Source organism: Salvia hispanica, chromosome 2 (genome assembly GCF_023119035.1).
Source record: "Salvia hispanica cultivar TCC Black 2014 chromosome 2, UniMelb_Shisp_WGS_1.0, whole genome shotgun sequence".
Classification (NCBI taxonomy): domain Eukaryota; kingdom Viridiplantae; phylum Streptophyta; class Magnoliopsida; order Lamiales; family Lamiaceae; genus Salvia; species Salvia hispanica.
This window is the reverse complement of record NC_062966.1, coordinates 31755747-31773241: the sequence shown is the minus strand read 5'-3', so window position 1 is coordinate 31773241 and position 17495 is coordinate 31755747. Positions and strand designations below refer to the sequence as shown.

General features: G+C 32.1%; 2 protein-coding genes across 4 annotated transcripts; both read left to right on the top strand.

The window, feature by feature from the left end:
- The first annotated feature begins 4484 nt into the window (after positions 1-4484).
- On the top strand, positions 4485-5957 carry LOC125204172 (stress-associated endoplasmic reticulum protein 2-like). The gene is made up of 3 exons (XM_048102745.1): positions 4485-4639; positions 5413-5569; positions 5769-5957. The coding sequence occupies exons 1-3, from the start codon at positions 4637-4639 to the stop codon at positions 5813-5815; spliced, it is 207 nt and encodes a 68-aa protein (XP_047958702.1). The 5' UTR covers positions 4485-4636; the 3' UTR covers positions 5816-5957.
- A 7469-nt stretch (positions 5958-13426) lies between these two features.
- On the top strand, positions 13427-17107 carry LOC125207787 (squamosa promoter-binding-like protein 12). Of its 3 annotated transcripts, none has more exons than XM_048107267.1 (5): positions 13427-13504; positions 14696-15429; positions 15519-15655; positions 16007-16258; positions 16506-17107. In XM_048107267.1, the coding sequence occupies exons 2-5, from the start codon at positions 14744-14746 to the stop codon at positions 16802-16804; spliced, it is 1374 nt and encodes a 457-aa protein (XP_047963224.1). In that variant the 5' UTR covers positions 13427-13504; positions 14696-14743; the 3' UTR covers positions 16805-17107. The 3 variants fall into 3 exon arrangements, with proteins under 3 accessions (XP_047963224.1, XP_047963225.1, XP_047963226.1); XM_048107268.1 differs by lacking the exon at positions 13427-13504 and adding an exon at positions 14194-14243; XM_048107269.1 differs by lacking the exon at positions 13427-13504 and having other exon boundaries at positions 14253-15429; positions 15528-15655.
- Positions 17108-17495: the final 388 nt, after the last annotated feature.

Genomic DNA, 17495 nt, shown 5'->3' with positions numbered 1-17495 from the left:
TTTTTTGGGTGGTGCGTGTTCAGTTTTTTAGCGCCACGTGGCATAATGGGGTGGTTCCTCCTATATTTCTTGTTCTTATCGCTTATCCACATATTCGTCTACCCTTTTTTGTTTTTTCTGCGTCTTCGTCTTTTTTACAGATAATTCATAAATCTCCCCACCAATAAATATTTTATGCAATTATTTTTTAGAACACGAGAGTTCTGCATTTATTGACGCGCACTTTAATAATTTCAAGTTAGCTCACATTTAATAATTAATACAATGTCGAATTTATCCGTATTCACATTCTGGCATCGGGTGCTTATGCGGGCGAGACGCCATGAGTTGCTGCGGAGGCCGCGGCTCGGTCTGTGGAGCCGTTGCCCGTACATAGCGACCACAATTTGAGATATGCATATTTACACTTCTAGAGTTGTAATCAGTAAATACTTTTTGGATAAATGTACTTATAAACATTTATTATATTAACAAGTGGTAGTAGTTCTTCTTTTTATAATTGTAAGGCTCAGATTTTTTGGGTTCACTATCAAACTGAGACATCTAATTTTGAAGTGTGAGATGATCATTATCATGATCGGCAGGTCAGCTACACTTGCAACAAAAATTGAATATAGAATAATTTATAAGAATATTAACAATAACATTAAATCTACAAAAGCTACTAACATATCTAAAATACTACGATAAAAAAAATTATAGATTGAAAATAACACAGTCACTAATCTCATTTTATTTTATTTTTGTTTTTTAATTATTTTAATAAATTTTATTTCTATAAATACCCACATTTACTTAATTCTCATTTTTCACACCTTTTACTCTCTCTTTTCATACTTCCAATTTTTTATTTGTCAAAAATATCAGAAGATCTCAAGCAGCATCCGTGCAATATGTATACACAATAGTGTGGGATCCGTACAATCTGGTAATTTAGATTATGTCAAAGAATGACTCGACGAAGCCGGTTATTATGGATACTTTCCATGTGTCTGAGATTGAGCTTCCGCATGATGATAAGAAGCTCGAGAAAAAAAAAATTAAAAATTTTAAATTGATGTACTTTTCTATTTTATTACGTCTATTAGGTCTCTATGGGAATAAGAACTCCAAAATAATTCAGCTAATACTCAGATCACTATATTGTGTCTATTAGGTCTCAATGAAAATAAGAACTCCAAGACAATTCAGCTAACACCCATTACTACAACAGATCAATAGTATTATTATTGATTCAAGAATACTTGGCAATAGATAGTTCATCCAACGAATTATATTTGATCTACTACGTGTTAACCTATCTAAAGTAATTATATCAGGAAACATAAAGTCCGTGATTAACAATTCATGCATTATTCCATTTACTATTAAATATGGTATTATTCGATCATCATGATCAACTATTATGGAATGTTCCATTCAGAATTAAGTTGTGAAATTATTTTAATTGGAATGGATGAGTATAACTGATATCACATGATTATTCATCTAGAATTAAATTAAGATATTCAAATCTTATAAACCAAATATAATAGTACATATTTAATTCCGATATATAGATATTGCGAATCAAAAACCGCTACATAATTATTTTATGTCGTGATAAAGATATTGTTCACAGAGTCACAAGTCATAATCCTAGATAATTTTTTTATTTTCATTTATATCGTGAGAACTTGCGCCCTTATTTGCTAGTCATAATTTATCCATCAATTCGATTTCAATAGTTACAAAAGGAGAGAAGATGTACGGTAGTAAATTGTTTTCTTTAAACAACTAAAAAGCTATTAGGCCATAAATGTCTTTTCCATTAAGTATTACACCTCCCCCACATAATAAACTCAAACAAATCACATGAAACATTCCTATGTCATCTTCTATTAATACTTTGCAGGATAATGTTTTAGAAAATTAAACAAAGATTATGACATTCCACCTAACTCTTCCAAATCCCATCGTAAAAGACATGATCAACACCAATATTTTACTACAAATATCTACAGCTCTTAATTACCACATTTTTACTTAAACTAGCATAATTAATTTTAATAATGTTGGAAATATAGCCGGCAACATGTTTTAACAGTCAGAGCCTACATTTGGGCCGTTAGATGAAGTAATATGTGGGAAAATCTCTTACTAATAAACAAGAAAATGTGTGCGTTGGATCATAAACAAATGATTAACTTAATCACTTTGCATAATTAATTTGATTAGTATATTGTAATCGGTAGGGTTTACTTAAAGTTGTATGAAAGCGATTCATCCACGTGATTGAAGGTGGGAACTTGCCAAACCTTATTTTATTTTATCTTCATTATTTAATTTAATTTTATTGTCGAATATTGGTTGCGATGCACTACGAATGCAGCCTGCATATGACATTTAGTTTGCAATATTTGGTCGATGCTGACTATTTTTATTTTTTATTAGTATATTTAATTTGATTTCAGATGACTTTAATACTTAAGTACTTAACCAATAGCCGCAATAGATATTTTTATATTAGTGGATGAATTTATGTGAGATTACGTTTTTCTGTCGTCACCCTTATTTCATTAAGTTCATTTTAATTTTAACAATTTTACAAAAAATAATTACTTTTAATACTTAATTATATATCAACTTATTTACATTTTCTATCACGTGACCTACCACTTTATTCACTGGAGTACAATATATTTTATTTTTTTTACTTTCTTTTCTCTCGTATTAACACAATAAACATCTTTTTCTTAATTCTTTTTTTGGAAAAAGAATGCCACAATTATGATGAAGCGGAGTGAGTATTAGTATTCATCAATAATATTTTAGCTTTAAAATCATTAATGTGGAAATAGAGAATCCAGATTATATTTCGATTCATATAACTTTATATAACTTTTGTGTGGCTAATATATCATTAATTGATATGAATTTATAATTAGCACTATTCCCTGATCACGCACTCCCCCTATAAGTGAGACGTGTCTTTTTAGCACGAATTTTATGAAAATAATATTTAAAGAGTTAAGTGGAGTTAGAGAATGTAAAGTATGAAATAGAATATATATACAGGGATGTCAATTGGGCCCGTTCGGGTTCGGACCAGCCCATTCGGGTCGCCGGGCTATTTGGGTGCGGGCCATTCGAGTTATGAATTTTTCGGGTCATAAATTTTCAACCCTAACCCTAACCCGTCGGGTTTTGGGCTAACCCATCGGGCTATTCGGACCTAAAAGCTTTCGAAAATAATCTCTTGTGTCAAATTTTTCTTCTATAAAATGATTTTAAATTTTAGATACTTTTTTTTTAGTTTAGAATCATATAAAATCTTCAAATTTTCATAGTTTTCTTCAATAATACTTGAAAAGAAGCCTTTCATCTCGATCAACTACAACATGAATTAAAGCTTATTAAAATGATAAATATATTAAGATTTTGATGGGTTAGTTCTTAATTTTGTCTTGATTGACTTTGGTGGTGGTAAGACACTAGTGCCAGATGATAGGACAGTGCAATAATGAGTTGAGATGGAACTTAAAAGCTGATATTATGGGATCGAGTGGAAAAGTGTAGAATGAAGATTAGATAAGACTGATGATTGTGTAGAATGAAGATTGAAGATTCAAAAATAAAAAAAAAAAAAACCCTAAAACTTAATATTTTATAATTAAAACTCACAACCCATCGGGCCAACCCGTTTAACCCGTCAACCCATTCGGGCCAACCCGTTTTGCCCGATTTGTATTCGGGTAATAAAATTACAACCCTAACCCGCTCACGGCTCATATTACTGGGTTGTTCGGGCCGGCCCATGGGTTTCGGGTTGAATTGGCATCCATATATATATGTAGAAAATATAAAGTAATAGAAAAGAAATGTGTTATTTTTGGTACATAGAAAAATGACCTATTTTAGGTGGATATCCTGAAAAGAAATGTGAATCGCTTATGATGGACCGGGGGGAGTATTAGAAAGGGATATTTACTATAATGATGATATAATATTGCATGACGATATATTTATTAATTTACTTATATCTAGACTGGGAGAGACTTTGATTTTCAAAATATACAATATCTAGAGCTTTATTTTATAAAAAATGCTATGTTTGTAAACAAAAAGCTGATAGCCAAATTATAGTATTAAAAGCAAATTAATATTAACCCAAAAAAAACTCTATTTTTCATAATTATATTTTATAAAATGTCTGATACAATCATGAATTATAGCATGAAGTAAATCTGAATGGGCTGTAATATATATCCGTTAATAAGGCCATATTTATATGAACATACCAAAATGGGCCTAAATATCAAAGCCCAACTACGATATTTTGATGACCGGTGACTGAAACATTTACGTGCCTACGTATGATCAACCAATGATATTAGGCCACGTATATCACATACGCGTTTGACCCAATCAGAAGCCAGTGATTGACGCGGCCATCACGAAACCGAAACGCACTCGGTTTTACTTGGCATCTATAATTACTGTAGAAAGCGGCAGGATTTATATCGTAATTCTGCCAATTGCTTTAAATTTTCCCAAGAGGAAAAGGGAAAACGTCGATAAATAAAGAGATCGGTTGCTGATTATTTGCTGAGTTTTTTGTTTGAAGCTTTAACGGATAGCCGATCTCACTTTAACAATGGTACAATTTCTTTTATTTGTTAATTTTGCTATGATTTCCGCTTTTTATAGCCGTGCTTGTTGTTGTGAATTCTAGATGCTTCGGTCATCTTTTCATCGAACTATCGCCTATCGGTGTTGATCGTGTAGTGTTCTTTATCGATTATGTAGACTGTAGCTAGTTAATTATTCGTTAAATTTGAGGCGGTTTCTGCCAATTAATATTGGTATACTTAATTATTTGAAATCTGAAACGAGAATTATATGTGAAATTCAATGTGGTGGAATAGCAGAATAATCATGTGTATCCTCTCATTAATCCTGTCCTTGATTACTCGCAATGTCTTCTTGCTAAATAGGATTTTGAGCAAGTTTGATAATTAGGTTTAATGTATGAAAACAAAGCATTATATTACCCTCGAGTTTTTTGGTATTACCCCCAAATTTGTGTGCTAGTTATGTAGAACCAAGATTCATGCACTTTACTCAAATTAAGCAGATTATCATCTTCATGTTTTGTGTTACCAATGAACGAGAGTTTGTCAATTGTGATTGAAAAATAAGTAGTAAATAAAAATTGAGCACAGCTAAAAGAACAAGAGTGGCTAAGATAATTAATTAATGTGGTTATAAAGGCTTTTTATTCGCATTCGCTAATCTGTCTGAGTATTCATCAGTTTCTGGGAAAGTATATTGCTTGAAGAGTTGGATTGCAGTATAGAAAATTGAAGTAAATAACTCACATTGTGGTATTCATCACTTTTTGGAGAATTTATTGTAATTTTATTGATACAGACAACTTCACGGAGGCTTGCTGACAGGAAAGTGGAGAGGTTTGAGAAGAACATAACAAAGCGAGGTTCTGTCCCTGAGACCACTGCAAAGAAGGGCAGCGACTACCCTGTTGGCCCTATCTTGCTTGGGTTTTTCGTTTTCGTTGTCATAGGATCATGTAAGTGTTTAATCAAATTATGAATTTTCTTTATGTTCGTAACAGAGTATCTTATTCTCCCACATGTGACATTAGATTTATGGTGTATGTTACTCTGTGCTTATTTAAAAAGATTCTTGGCTAAAGTGCATGCCTATTTTGAACTGAAGTAGTTTGTTATATCTTGATAGTGAATGACATTATCTTTTGTTATGGGCAGCACTCTTCCAGATAATCAGGACGGCGACGAGCGGAGGTGTTGCTTAAACCTGATGGTCGAGGGAAGGCAGAGGTGATTTTGTGGTTATGTACTAGTTTAGTTGTGAAGCAACATAACCTTGCAGTTATGTAGTTTTAAGACTCCCCAAGCCTCTTCTAAAACATTCGAATAAAGTTTTTTTTTCTAATCTTTTTTTACTCTTTTTGGCAGTGTGATATACTCCTATATCTTTACCTGTTTGTTTGATATGGCACACATGTTAGGTTTTCTGTAAGCTAGAACAGAGAACCAGATTCTTCGAGTTTTTACTTGCGCGATCTAACTTCCAAAGCAGCCAACTTTTTCCTGATTACACATATATCAAATGTCATGTCCCTTATTGAAGATTTAGTTATGAGCCTCTTTAAGCAATAATTGAAGAACCCAAGCATGAACACTCACGTAAAATAAGAATTGACCATTTTACTTCATATAAACGCAGAAGCTGCAAAATCACGTTATATATATGGAGAAAAAGATTGGAATTAATTGGTTATGCTAAGGTTTGAAGTGAAAAAAAAAATAGAAGAGACTAAATGATTAGCTGATACACTAATGAGGTTAATTTGCCTGTGGGCTGTCTGTGTGCATCAATCAAATTCACTCTCTATTTTGGGCCAAGCATCAGATCACACCATTTTTTTTGGTTAATTCTGCAATTATTGTTTAAATATCATACAGTACAAATTGCATTATGCACCATCCTCGTTAATCCTATGTTGTAAAAGTTAAACAGCTCTTATCTTCAAATGAAAGTAAATGTCGTCAGATTCTGGAACAAAATCTGCTTCGTAGTTTGAGAAGACAATTTGCATCTGAGTCGAAGAAGGCAGAGAAAAATCATATTGTAGTAAGAAAAATAAAAATTCTATGTTCAATATCAGTTGCCTGCATCCGTTTATGAACAAAAGAAAAAAAGAATATGAGAGTTTTTTCTTGGTGCCGACCCAATCCACATATCATTCTCCATAAGGGAATCGGGTGAGCCTTATTCCAATTGTTGGCTAATCGAATGCGGGCTAATTGAGTTATTCTTTTCATGTTAGAAATTGTTGACTGTAACACTAAACATTTGAGTTTCAAACTAGTCCACCGGTTTATCGTGCTAAAACCAAAATATTACTCCCTTGTGCACTTTTTTTACTCCACTAAGTTTCTTACATATATACACGTCAAACATTTAAAAGAATTAAATATATTAAATATATTACAAGAATGCACTTTAAGTACTACTAGTATAAAAGTATTTAAAAATATGACATAGGATAAAAATGGCGTTTGATAAATCTTGAGTTGCTAATTAGTTTAACATAGTATAAAAAAAGGTTATTGTGAATGTTGATATTTTAAAATCTGATTTAAAATTCTTAAAACTAAAATGAAATATAAACACCTTTCGATGATTTTTAAAAGATATTTTAGAATTTAGAATATTTTCTTGTGGTGAATTTAAAATTCTGCACATATATATTAGAGGAATTTTTATTTTTATTTTTAAATTAGTTGTCAAATAAGACAAAAAGGATAGACAATGTGCATTTAAGGTGACCCAACAAGTTTTAGATTAGTTAGGTTGCACTTGCAGGCTAAGTGCTATAAAAGTTTTTTAGATTTCAAATTTTAATTCTAACCTCTTAAATTTACCGATTTATTCGGGTTAGATAACGAGATTTGAGTTATTTAGAAATGGTTGTTGCTAAGGTGATCTCTCTTTGTACTCCTCCCTTTTATTTTCTGTGTGAGCTCTAAGCGGTTGAGTCTTAAGTGTTGCTTTTGTTGGCTCCTTTTATCCGTTCTTGTTAATCTAAGTGGTTTGGCTTTCATAGCTTTTTTGTCTTACTTTTTTATTTGTTTGATTTGCTCACCCTTTTTAAATGTTGTTTGAGCCTTTACTTTATAAAAAAAAATAAAATTACACTTTCATCTCTCATCTTAAGTAGTAGTAGTACTACTATGGTGAAAATAGATAAATAAATAATGTGATATATCATATATCCATGTAGATTGACATCCTTGGTGCCATCTTAAAATAGATAAATTAATAATCTGATATATCCATATTGATTAAATAAATACTACTAATATGATCATATAAACATAAGTTGTGGTAAAGTACAACCAGAGACCAGTAAAGCAGGCGTTAAAATAAAGAGAATGATCAGATCTCGCAACTTGTTGAGCTAAGCATCAAAATACACCAAAATTAATGCAACCAGATATAATGTATAGTACTGATTAATATAGATACTTTATTACTTCAACAGTTTATAGTTGAGTGTCAGAAATAAAAACAATGACAGCAGTTGCTCAATTAATTATGTAGTTAAACTATCAAGTGGTCCACTTAATTATTTAGTCCCTTAATTACTTATTAAGATGTGCTCTTCAGATTCGCTTTACGGTCAAAACAATTATACCATTCCACTCAAAAGTTCAAATTAAACTATATATTGCGTTGTTTTAGGAATGGGTGATTTTGTGCTTAATATATACGCATATATATTCTCTCAAAACACAACTAAATATAATACTATATCACTTTATTCGGAATTAAATATATACTCTCTCCGTCCCGCTTTCGGAGTTTCGGTTGATCAATTTCGAGCGTTCCGCTTTCGGAGTCCCGGTTGGGATAAAAAAAAATGCCTACAAAATAAGTAAAAAAGTGTTTAAAGTGAGTCCCAACATCCACTACAACATTAATTTATTACACACTCAAATAAAAGTGGGTACCAACATCCACTACAACATTTATTTATTACACACTCAAATAAAAATGCGTATCAACATCCACTACAACATTTATTTATTACACACTCAAATAAAAGTGCGTACCAACATCCACTACAATATTTATTTATTACACATTCAAGCACTTTCTTAGAATATGTGCCCGATTCAGTCGGAACTCCTAAAGCGGGACGGAAGGAGTATTTATATGAGTATAATAGGCAATAGCTGAGTAATTTGGGTTATTCGAATCTTCCTTAACAATAGAGAGAAACTTTAAAATAGAGCAGTCCAGTGTCTTAATTATAAGTAATAGGCGATTAATGTGTAGACATGGCACTATTTAGTAGATCCACCAAGTATTATGGATGAACTCATTTAAATCATGCATCCAAAAATTTTGATTTTGTTTATTTACATCACTAGCACACACAAATATATAATACTATGTGTATAGAGGGCAGCTATAGGATCTAAACGAAATAAATATGCATGTCACGATCTAGCTAGCTACACTTATATATTTGTATTTAATATGTATAAATTATGACTGCATGTAGATCTGTAACACGGAATATACTAGTGAAGCATGGTTTATGTTTTTAAATTAAATAATTTAAGCTATAAGATCGAAGTGAGCTTTGGTAATTTAGCATGAACATGGTCCCTCAATTATTATTTGCCTTTTCTTCAATAGGATTATAGGACCCTTGAGCCAGTTTCATTGAAGTGCAAATTGAAAAATAACAAATCCCGGTTCATTCTACACTTTCAAAACTTGAAAAATTAATTGATAAAAATGAAATTTTTGCAATTATAATTTATCTAAATCATTCTTTTTTTGGCAAATTATGCAATGATGTGACAACCTTTTAGAAACACGTGGATAAAATGACATTGGGCAAAATGACATCGTCTAGTTAAGTTCAAAACAACGTTTTGTCCACTTATTTGAAACCGGCTGCCACATAAGCATGTAATTTGCCGAAAAGGGGAAGCATGAGATAGTTCCAAAATTGTATCTTTCGTGATTTATTTTTCAGATTTTAAAAAGAGTGGGACGAATCAAATTTGACTATCTTTCGTAATTTATTTAGCAATTTGCCTTTTTAAATAGTAACTTCTATGTATTAAATTATACTCCTACTAGTTTTTATTAAGAATAACAGTAATAATTATTAAAATAATAAATTTCACCAATTGATTTTTATTTTATTTTTTTTACATTTTTAGGTAGAAAAAAACTGCTCTGTTGTTTGAAAAAAACTGCCAACTTCTCTGGGACGGAGGGAGTAGTATATATTTGTCCAACATACTATATGGAGTAGTTTGAAGGAAAAAAACGTCTATCCGTACTTGTTATAGTAGATGCAAAAACAAAAAGTAGTAGGAGTACTTTAATTAGCTTCATTCCTTTTGTTTTCCCCTATGTGGGCAAATTAGAGTATCAGATAAATTTGAGATGTTCAAATTCTTTTACTGTATAAAATAGACATTCATTCTTTGTTACAACTGTATCATTTATGAATATATATATATATATATATAGGTTTGTGTTAAAATGACAACCCCTCTTAAAATGACAACGTGACAACGCTTATACAACAATATTATAAACGTTACAACATATATCCAACACGTTATACAGCAATTTATAGATTGCTTTGTCTAACGTGTTGGATATTGTTGTTCAAGAAAAATTGCTTTGTTTAAAGGCCAGCATATTGCTGCCCGTCTTTTTTGGGTTTCTTTTTTGGGTTTTTTTTTTTTTTTTTTTTTTTTTTTTTTTTTTTTGGCCACGTGACATATATATAGGGGCATGTTAGGGTGCCACCACCCCTTAAAATAACACCATACCACTATTTCTAGCCAATCATTTGTACACGTGGACGAATAATAAGCTGACACGTGGCAAAAAAAAAAATCCCAAAAAAGACGGCAGCAATGTTGTAGTCTTTAAACAACAATTTTTTTTGAACAGCAATATCCAACATGTTAGACAAAGCAATCTATAGATTGCTGTCTAACGTGTTGGATATTGCTTGTGTAAGCGTTTATAATATTGTTGTATAAGCGTTGTCACGTTGTCATTTTAAGGGTGGTTGTCATTTTAACACAAACCTATATATATATATATATGATTGTGATCAATTGAGATTTTTATGCTAATTGAGAAATGAGATGCAATATCAGCCACTCATTTTTATTAAATGAGTGGTCAAGATTTTTCCACATGGAAAATATCTTTTGATTAATTAATTATGAAAAGGCAGAATGGTAATATCATGGTAAATTTTATTCAATAAACATTTTTTTTATTTTTAATTTAAATTTTTTATTAATTTTATTAATTTTTTTAAATTTTATTTTATTATTTTTTATTATTTTTTAATTTTTTAAATTTTATTTTTCAACTACATATACCATTCATGTCAACTACACACATATAATGTCAACTATGTGTACAATCCATGTCAACTACATGTACAATTCATGTTAACTACACAATATAATGTCAACTACATGTACAATTCATGTCAAATAGTATTTATTGAATAAAGTTGTTGACATTTGATGTGTAGTTGACATGAATTGTATATGTAGTTGAAAAAAAAAATTTAAAAAATAAAAAATAATAAAAAAACGAAAAAAAATTAAAAAAATTAAAAAAAAATAAAAAAAATTAATTTTTTTTTAAAAATATTACAATTATGCCCCTCTGTTGACATAAACTACGTGTTGTTGACATTTCACAAATATTTTGAATGAGTGGCTGAGATTGCATCTCAATTCTCAATTAGGTTGATAAATCTCAACCTAACAAGATCCTATATATATATAGCCCATTTTATTCGTATCTCGAAAATCTTAAAACAAATGAGCGAAATTCAAAAGCTCCACGCAGCAAGTAATATAGAGACCAAAGATATACATTTTGTGTTAGTTATGCATCATTCTTGTTTATGTTATTGTTACTATTGTATATTTATATTTATTTTTATTATAGTACTACTTAAAAATTTATTATTAACACCATCAATTCTATAAAATTAATTAATAATGCTTGATTTGCTCTTTTTATTTAAAACTTCAAATAAAATAATATATTATGCATTAATTTTTATGTGAATTGTAAAATTTTAAAAAATGTCAAATGTAATTTTCATTGTATTGAAACCAAACAAAATATATATAGTAAATATAAATGTGAATAGAGAACATGGATAATGCTCATGTATCATGGAGTACTCACCACTTGTCAACTAAGTTGAATCGTATTTCTTTTTTGAAAAATCTCAATTAAATTTAGCCACTTTTTTGTTAAAAAATAAAATATTTAATCAATCTTACTTAATTTCATCGTCTAGTTTACTCTCTTTTTATCTTTCATACTTTATTCTTCTATCATACTTTTCAATACAACTTTTTAATTCCCATGTTCAAAATTTTCAATTCAACATAGTTAGAATAAATGGACTAGTATTAATCTATACGTGAATAGTTTGATTGAATATCTTTCGGTTATGAGTATGAAACTTATGCATAAGGGTAAATATGTACTAATTAAAGCAAAATTTCAGTTATGGTGTAGTATTATTCAATATAACCACCCTTTTTTCATTTGTCTCATTTAAAATGATTATTTTTTATTTTTGAAATTCAATTTCTCTCTTCTCCCTTCTTATTACAATTACTTAACATTTTACTACACTCAACAATACCACCTAAAATCCTAATATCATTAAAGAAAGTTGTTATCTTTAATGGGATGGAAAAGGTATATTTTGTTTACCATGTTGATTCGGTTAAAATAATGCTACTATTTTGTGATTATCTTTCATGATTTAATTTTGATATTTGTCATGTATAAATATTACAAGAATTTCTAATATATCATTATTCTTATTAGGAATTGAAAATAACTATATATGTCAATTATTAAAAATATTCCAATTATGTTTTATGGCCCATATTTTTCTGGTTTTTTTACTCCCTCCGTCCACTTTTGTAGTGCTATTGACTTTTGGACAAGTTTTAAGAATTATAAAGAAAAAATTGGTGAAAAAAATATAGTGGAATATTGATTTCATTTTTATACACTACTCCGTATTAGTTCTATAAATAAAATGTTAGTGGAATGTGTGGCTATTAATTGAAGATTCTAATTGGGATTCCTAATGCGGGACAGACTAAACTAACTTAGACTACTAAAGTGGGACGGAGGGAATTTTTTTTCATTCACTATAAAGGTATATTAGAGTATTATTGTAATAGTATTAAGTATTTTCAATTTCCAAATATTTAGAGAAATATATTTTGGCATCAATTATTCTTACTCAATGCTCCTTTTGTCTGAGAATAGGAGTATCATTTTTTAAATTTTTGTCTGTCTGCAAATAGTAGTCCCGGTTCACTTTTATCATAAATAGTAATAGGGTCTCACTCTCCACTAACTCATTTCACTCGCAATCACAAAAAAATGTAAACACATTTATTTCTACTCTATTCATTTTCTTTTACTTTACTCTCTTCGCTTAATACTCAAAATAAAGTTACATAAAATCTCGTGCCGTCCAAGGAACCTTGAACGGCACGAGATTTTATATAACTTTATTCTATCAAGGAAGAGGTTATTTTCTTTGAAACAGAGGAAATAGTATACAAAAGTGAGACTTATATTTTACTCAACTTTTTTTTTAATATTTTTTAAAATCTATGTAAAAAAAATGAGAAATCCAATGGGTGTGAATACTTGTTACAAATAGTTAAAACACCATGATTGAAGGACACCCCCACACCCCACACCCCACCCCACCCCACCCCACTCCCAAACCCTCCATTGTTAAATCAGCAACTCTGTCAGGAGACAGAGCATTACTATTTATCTGCTGGGTTATTCACACATTCATATTCTTACTTTTATTTTGATTTTGGTGCTCTCATTCCACTTCTATATTGGTTACAAGGTAAACACTTCCTCTCTCTCTACATTTCCTTTCTTGTTAAACTTTTTTTTTTCTAATTCTGCGCTACTCGAGTCAAAATCATTGCTTTCTGATTTTTTCATTGCCTATTTTAGGATAAATTGCAGACAGATTTTCTGCTAGCTACCATACTCTCATTTCAAGCTAAACCTTCCACATTCGAATCTGTGCTAAAAGAATGCCTTTAAATCTCAGCTTTTATTAGGGAATTGGAGATGAAATATGCTTTTCAATTTTATTAATTTTGCATAAATAAAATATTTTCTGCTTGCTGTGGGAAAAGTTCTCCTTCTGCTTTCTGTTGTTAATTCCAATAAAAAAAACCCTAGATGGGGACCATATCTTTCCCATCTCAGCCTCCAGTTCCATTTTTTTTTCTTTTTTTCAGTTTTTTGAAATGAGATTTGTTAGTGCACTGAAAAAAAGGCAGATCATAATATCAGTATGCTGTTAAGGGTAACAAAATCATCTATAGTAACAAGCAAAGTTTGCATTTTTAATTTTGTTCATTATTTTTACTTTTCATTTATTCGTTTGGGATTTTTGAGGTAGCCAGCCAGGTAGGTATGGAAAGGCTTTGAAAGAGACTTTTAGAAATTAGACTTTTATTTTCTTCTTCACCTTATTAATGAATATTTATGCAATTGGGGTCAAGTTGTATTTGTGGATTCTGCTTTCTACTATATTTTTATTTATATTATGGCGATTGAGTAGTGGTCGGGTAGTACTTCCTTTTCTTTTTTCACATCACTTTTTCTGATCCGGTGCTTTTACAGCAGGGAGAAGAGTTTCACTTTCTAATTTTTTAATCATAGAACTGAGGAATTGTTGTTTTTTTGGGTTGTAAACTGTGTGTTGCATTTAGTTATTTCTGTTTTTTTGTTGGTTGGTGAGATACTTAGGAGCTGTGGTTGTAGATTGGAAATCAAGAACAGATTTTGCTGCAGATATCTCTGTCTATTTGAGTTTTTGGTAGTTCAAATGACTTGATAGACTCCTGTTGATGTTAAAGAGTTCATCTTGAAATTTGCTTCCTGTGTTTTCTTGCCATTTAGTCGAATTCTTGAAAGGGGGGTTGTCGTTTTGCCACGGAGGCGATGAATTCTCATATCTTCTTGTTTACCGTAGTTTGATTTCAGCATGTTTTAAGTGGTGGTGGTTTGTAACTGGCAGATCTCGCTTCCGGTTTATGATGCAGCCTCGAGTTAATTGAGTTGTTTGATGAGCCCCTTCATGGAGATGGAGTGGAATGCGAAGTGGGATTGGGAAAACTTAGTCGCGTTTGGTTCAAAGGGGATTGAGAGTCCGAAGAATCTGCAGTTAGCGGATTGGACAATTGTGGATGGTGGAGAGATCCATGGTGGATCCTTCAATCTCTCTGCTGCTGCTTGTAATGGTAACAGCGGTGGTGGCTCTGATGGTAGTAGGCATGGTTCTTCAGCCAAGAGCTCGATATCAGCTTCTACCGACTCATCCTGCAAGGATAGGATGCAGACTTCCATCTTAACGTTCACTACATCCGAGGGCTCTTTTGGGAACTTCAGCAAGAAGATTGAGATGAAAGGAATCGAGCTTTCTGGAACTTCCTCAACTCCAGACGCAGAAGCATTGCTCGGATTGAAGCTGGGAAAGCGGACATATTTTGAGAACACCGGAGGTGGAGGTACTGCTAAGAGCACTTCCTTTTCTGCCATGCCTGCTCCAGCCACCGCCACCGCCACTACACCAAAGAAAACTAAATCATCTGCTCAGAATAGTCCTATATGTTGCCAAGTCGAGGGCTGTAACACTGATCTTTCACTGGCGAAAGAATATCACCGGAAGCATAGAGTTTGTGACAGCCATTCAAAGTGCCCAAAGGTTACGGTTGGAGGCTGTGAACGCCGGTTTTGCCAGCAGTGCAGCAGGTAAATCACTCACAGAAAAAGACCGTTTTCAACAAAATACATACAACTGTTGTTGCACTATAAGCTTAATGCTGCTTCTTACTGTGAAGGTTTCATAGCTTGTCAGAGTTCGATGAAAAGAAGCGCAGTTGTCGAAGAAGGCTTTCTGATCATAATGCAAGGCGTCGTAAGCCACAGCAGGAAACCATCCAGTTCAATTTGCCTAGGCTGTCAACCCCATTCTATGGTATTGGACCATCTCTCAACATGATTATAATTCAAATTCTGGATCTTTATCTTATTCGTACATGAAACTTTTATTCCTTGAAAAAATTCACTCTTCCAAGATCACTTTTAGCTCTTGACATACAAAAAGTCAGAACACTAAGGCATTTGGGAGAAATCCTCTGTCGTCTTTGATTTGAGCTGGTGCTACTAAAATTCTTGCTTAATTCTAGCTAGTTTTTTGCTATCGTTATCATACTCTAATTACTTGTCTTCAGTTTCCTATGTGTGTGTAAATTTATAGTCAACATTCAGTCCATCAAAAATAAAATCCAAGCCTGATTTGTGGGATATTTTCCATGAAAATGTGCAGGAGGGACCCAACCGATGAGTTTCATGCTGAACAATTCCCCACTTGCTCACTCGAGGACCACTGCAAATTCTAGTTGGAACAACTCCAAATTCGCACTACCCAAAGGGTGTTTGTTGAAGTCTGAAGGAGATGAAGGTATCGATGAACAGTTGCACATGCCAGGAATCAGGCTGCCACAAACCATCAATATGCAAAATGCAGCGAATGGTCTCTCAGCAGCAAATCATACACAGCCAGTGGTTTTGAATCCAGGTCTATTTCTCTTACTTCAACGAATAATATCTCACAATTACAGTTTGTGATTATATAGCTCTTCTTCCAACTGTGCTGACACACTTCATACAAGGCGCTATGTCAATTGTGCTGCATTTGTTGAACTGTTTAATATAACTTGTCTTGATAATACAGTTAGAAATAAGGAAACTTGCAAAATCCACATTAAACAAACTTGAACCTAAGTAGGTTGTTTAAAAAAATATGACTCTCTCAGCCATTGCAGGTGGCAAGGGATCTTTGATCTCTTCCCTAGATGCAGCACCAGAATATCGTCGTGCTCTCTCTCTTCTGTCAAGCAATTCCTGGGATTCGTGCAATCAAGAATCAGTTCAGTTACACCATCAACTACATGAGAACAGTTCCAACATCATCCAACCTATGTATCATGCAATCCCTGAAGGTGTGCCCTTCTCTTCCTCAGACTTCTGGCCGACTGGGCCACATCCAACTCATCACTACCTTCAATCTTTGGGCACAAAGACACCCTACGATAATGACTTCTATTCCAACATATTGAACTGACCAATGTCGACAAGTCTGTTCTTCATCTTCGTGGACCTATTCTAGGTGGTCCTTGAATAAGGTTTTGAATTATGACGTCGCCTTTTTTTTGGTTCCTGCCTTGTTTGCGACGTCTTTCTGTCTCATATGGTAGGCCATCTAACAAGTTGATTCGTTTTGGGAAAACGATTGTTCATTCAGTTTGAAGGATAACTTATTTGTACTGTACTGTTATCAGATTTTGCAAGTGTTTTAACAATGCTCCTTCACTTGTAACTTGGGAATATTTTGAAGTACCAACTATTCAATAAGTATTCAACTTCATATCGTTTGTCATCATTTGCAGATAATGCTGCCATTGATGAATTTTAATGTTTCAATTTCACTGTGAAGCTCGTTTATTGATATCGATTTGTAAATCTTGGGATGAATTTCAAAATCCAAAATATTAGCAAGAATTGTTTCATCGCCATTATCATTTTTTTGCAAAACACCACAAAATAGTATAGTAGTTTATCTTTAAAACCCGTTAGGCTAGTGACATTTTAAACAAAATTTAGCTTGGCTTGATTTCTTGATTTTAAAGAAGTTAAATACTCGATTTTTTCATTCTAATAGCAAACCGACTAGGATGTTTCTGTAAAATATATCTTGAAAAGGATAAATTTTTTGAACATCAGTACAGCATAGGCGGTGCACACATAACATGTAT

Bases quoted from the DNA above. Each gene is read 5' to 3' on its own strand.
- LOC125204172 (XM_048102745.1), top strand. The intron at 5,570-5,768 runs GTAAGTGTTTAA...TGTTATGGGCAG, and splicing joins TTTCGTTGTCATAGGATCAT to CACTCTTCCAGATAATCAGG.
- LOC125207787 (XM_048107267.1), top strand. From the start codon at position 14,744: ATGAGCCCCTTCATGGAGATGGAGTGGAATGCGAAGTGGGATTGGGAA. The intron at 15,656-16,006 runs GTATTGGACCAT...GAAAATGTGCAG, and splicing joins GCTGTCAACCCCATTCTATG to GAGGGACCCAACCGATGAGT. The intron at 16,259-16,505 runs GTCTATTTCTCT...CAGCCATTGCAG, and splicing joins GCCAGTGGTTTTGAATCCAG to GTGGCAAGGGATCTTTGATC.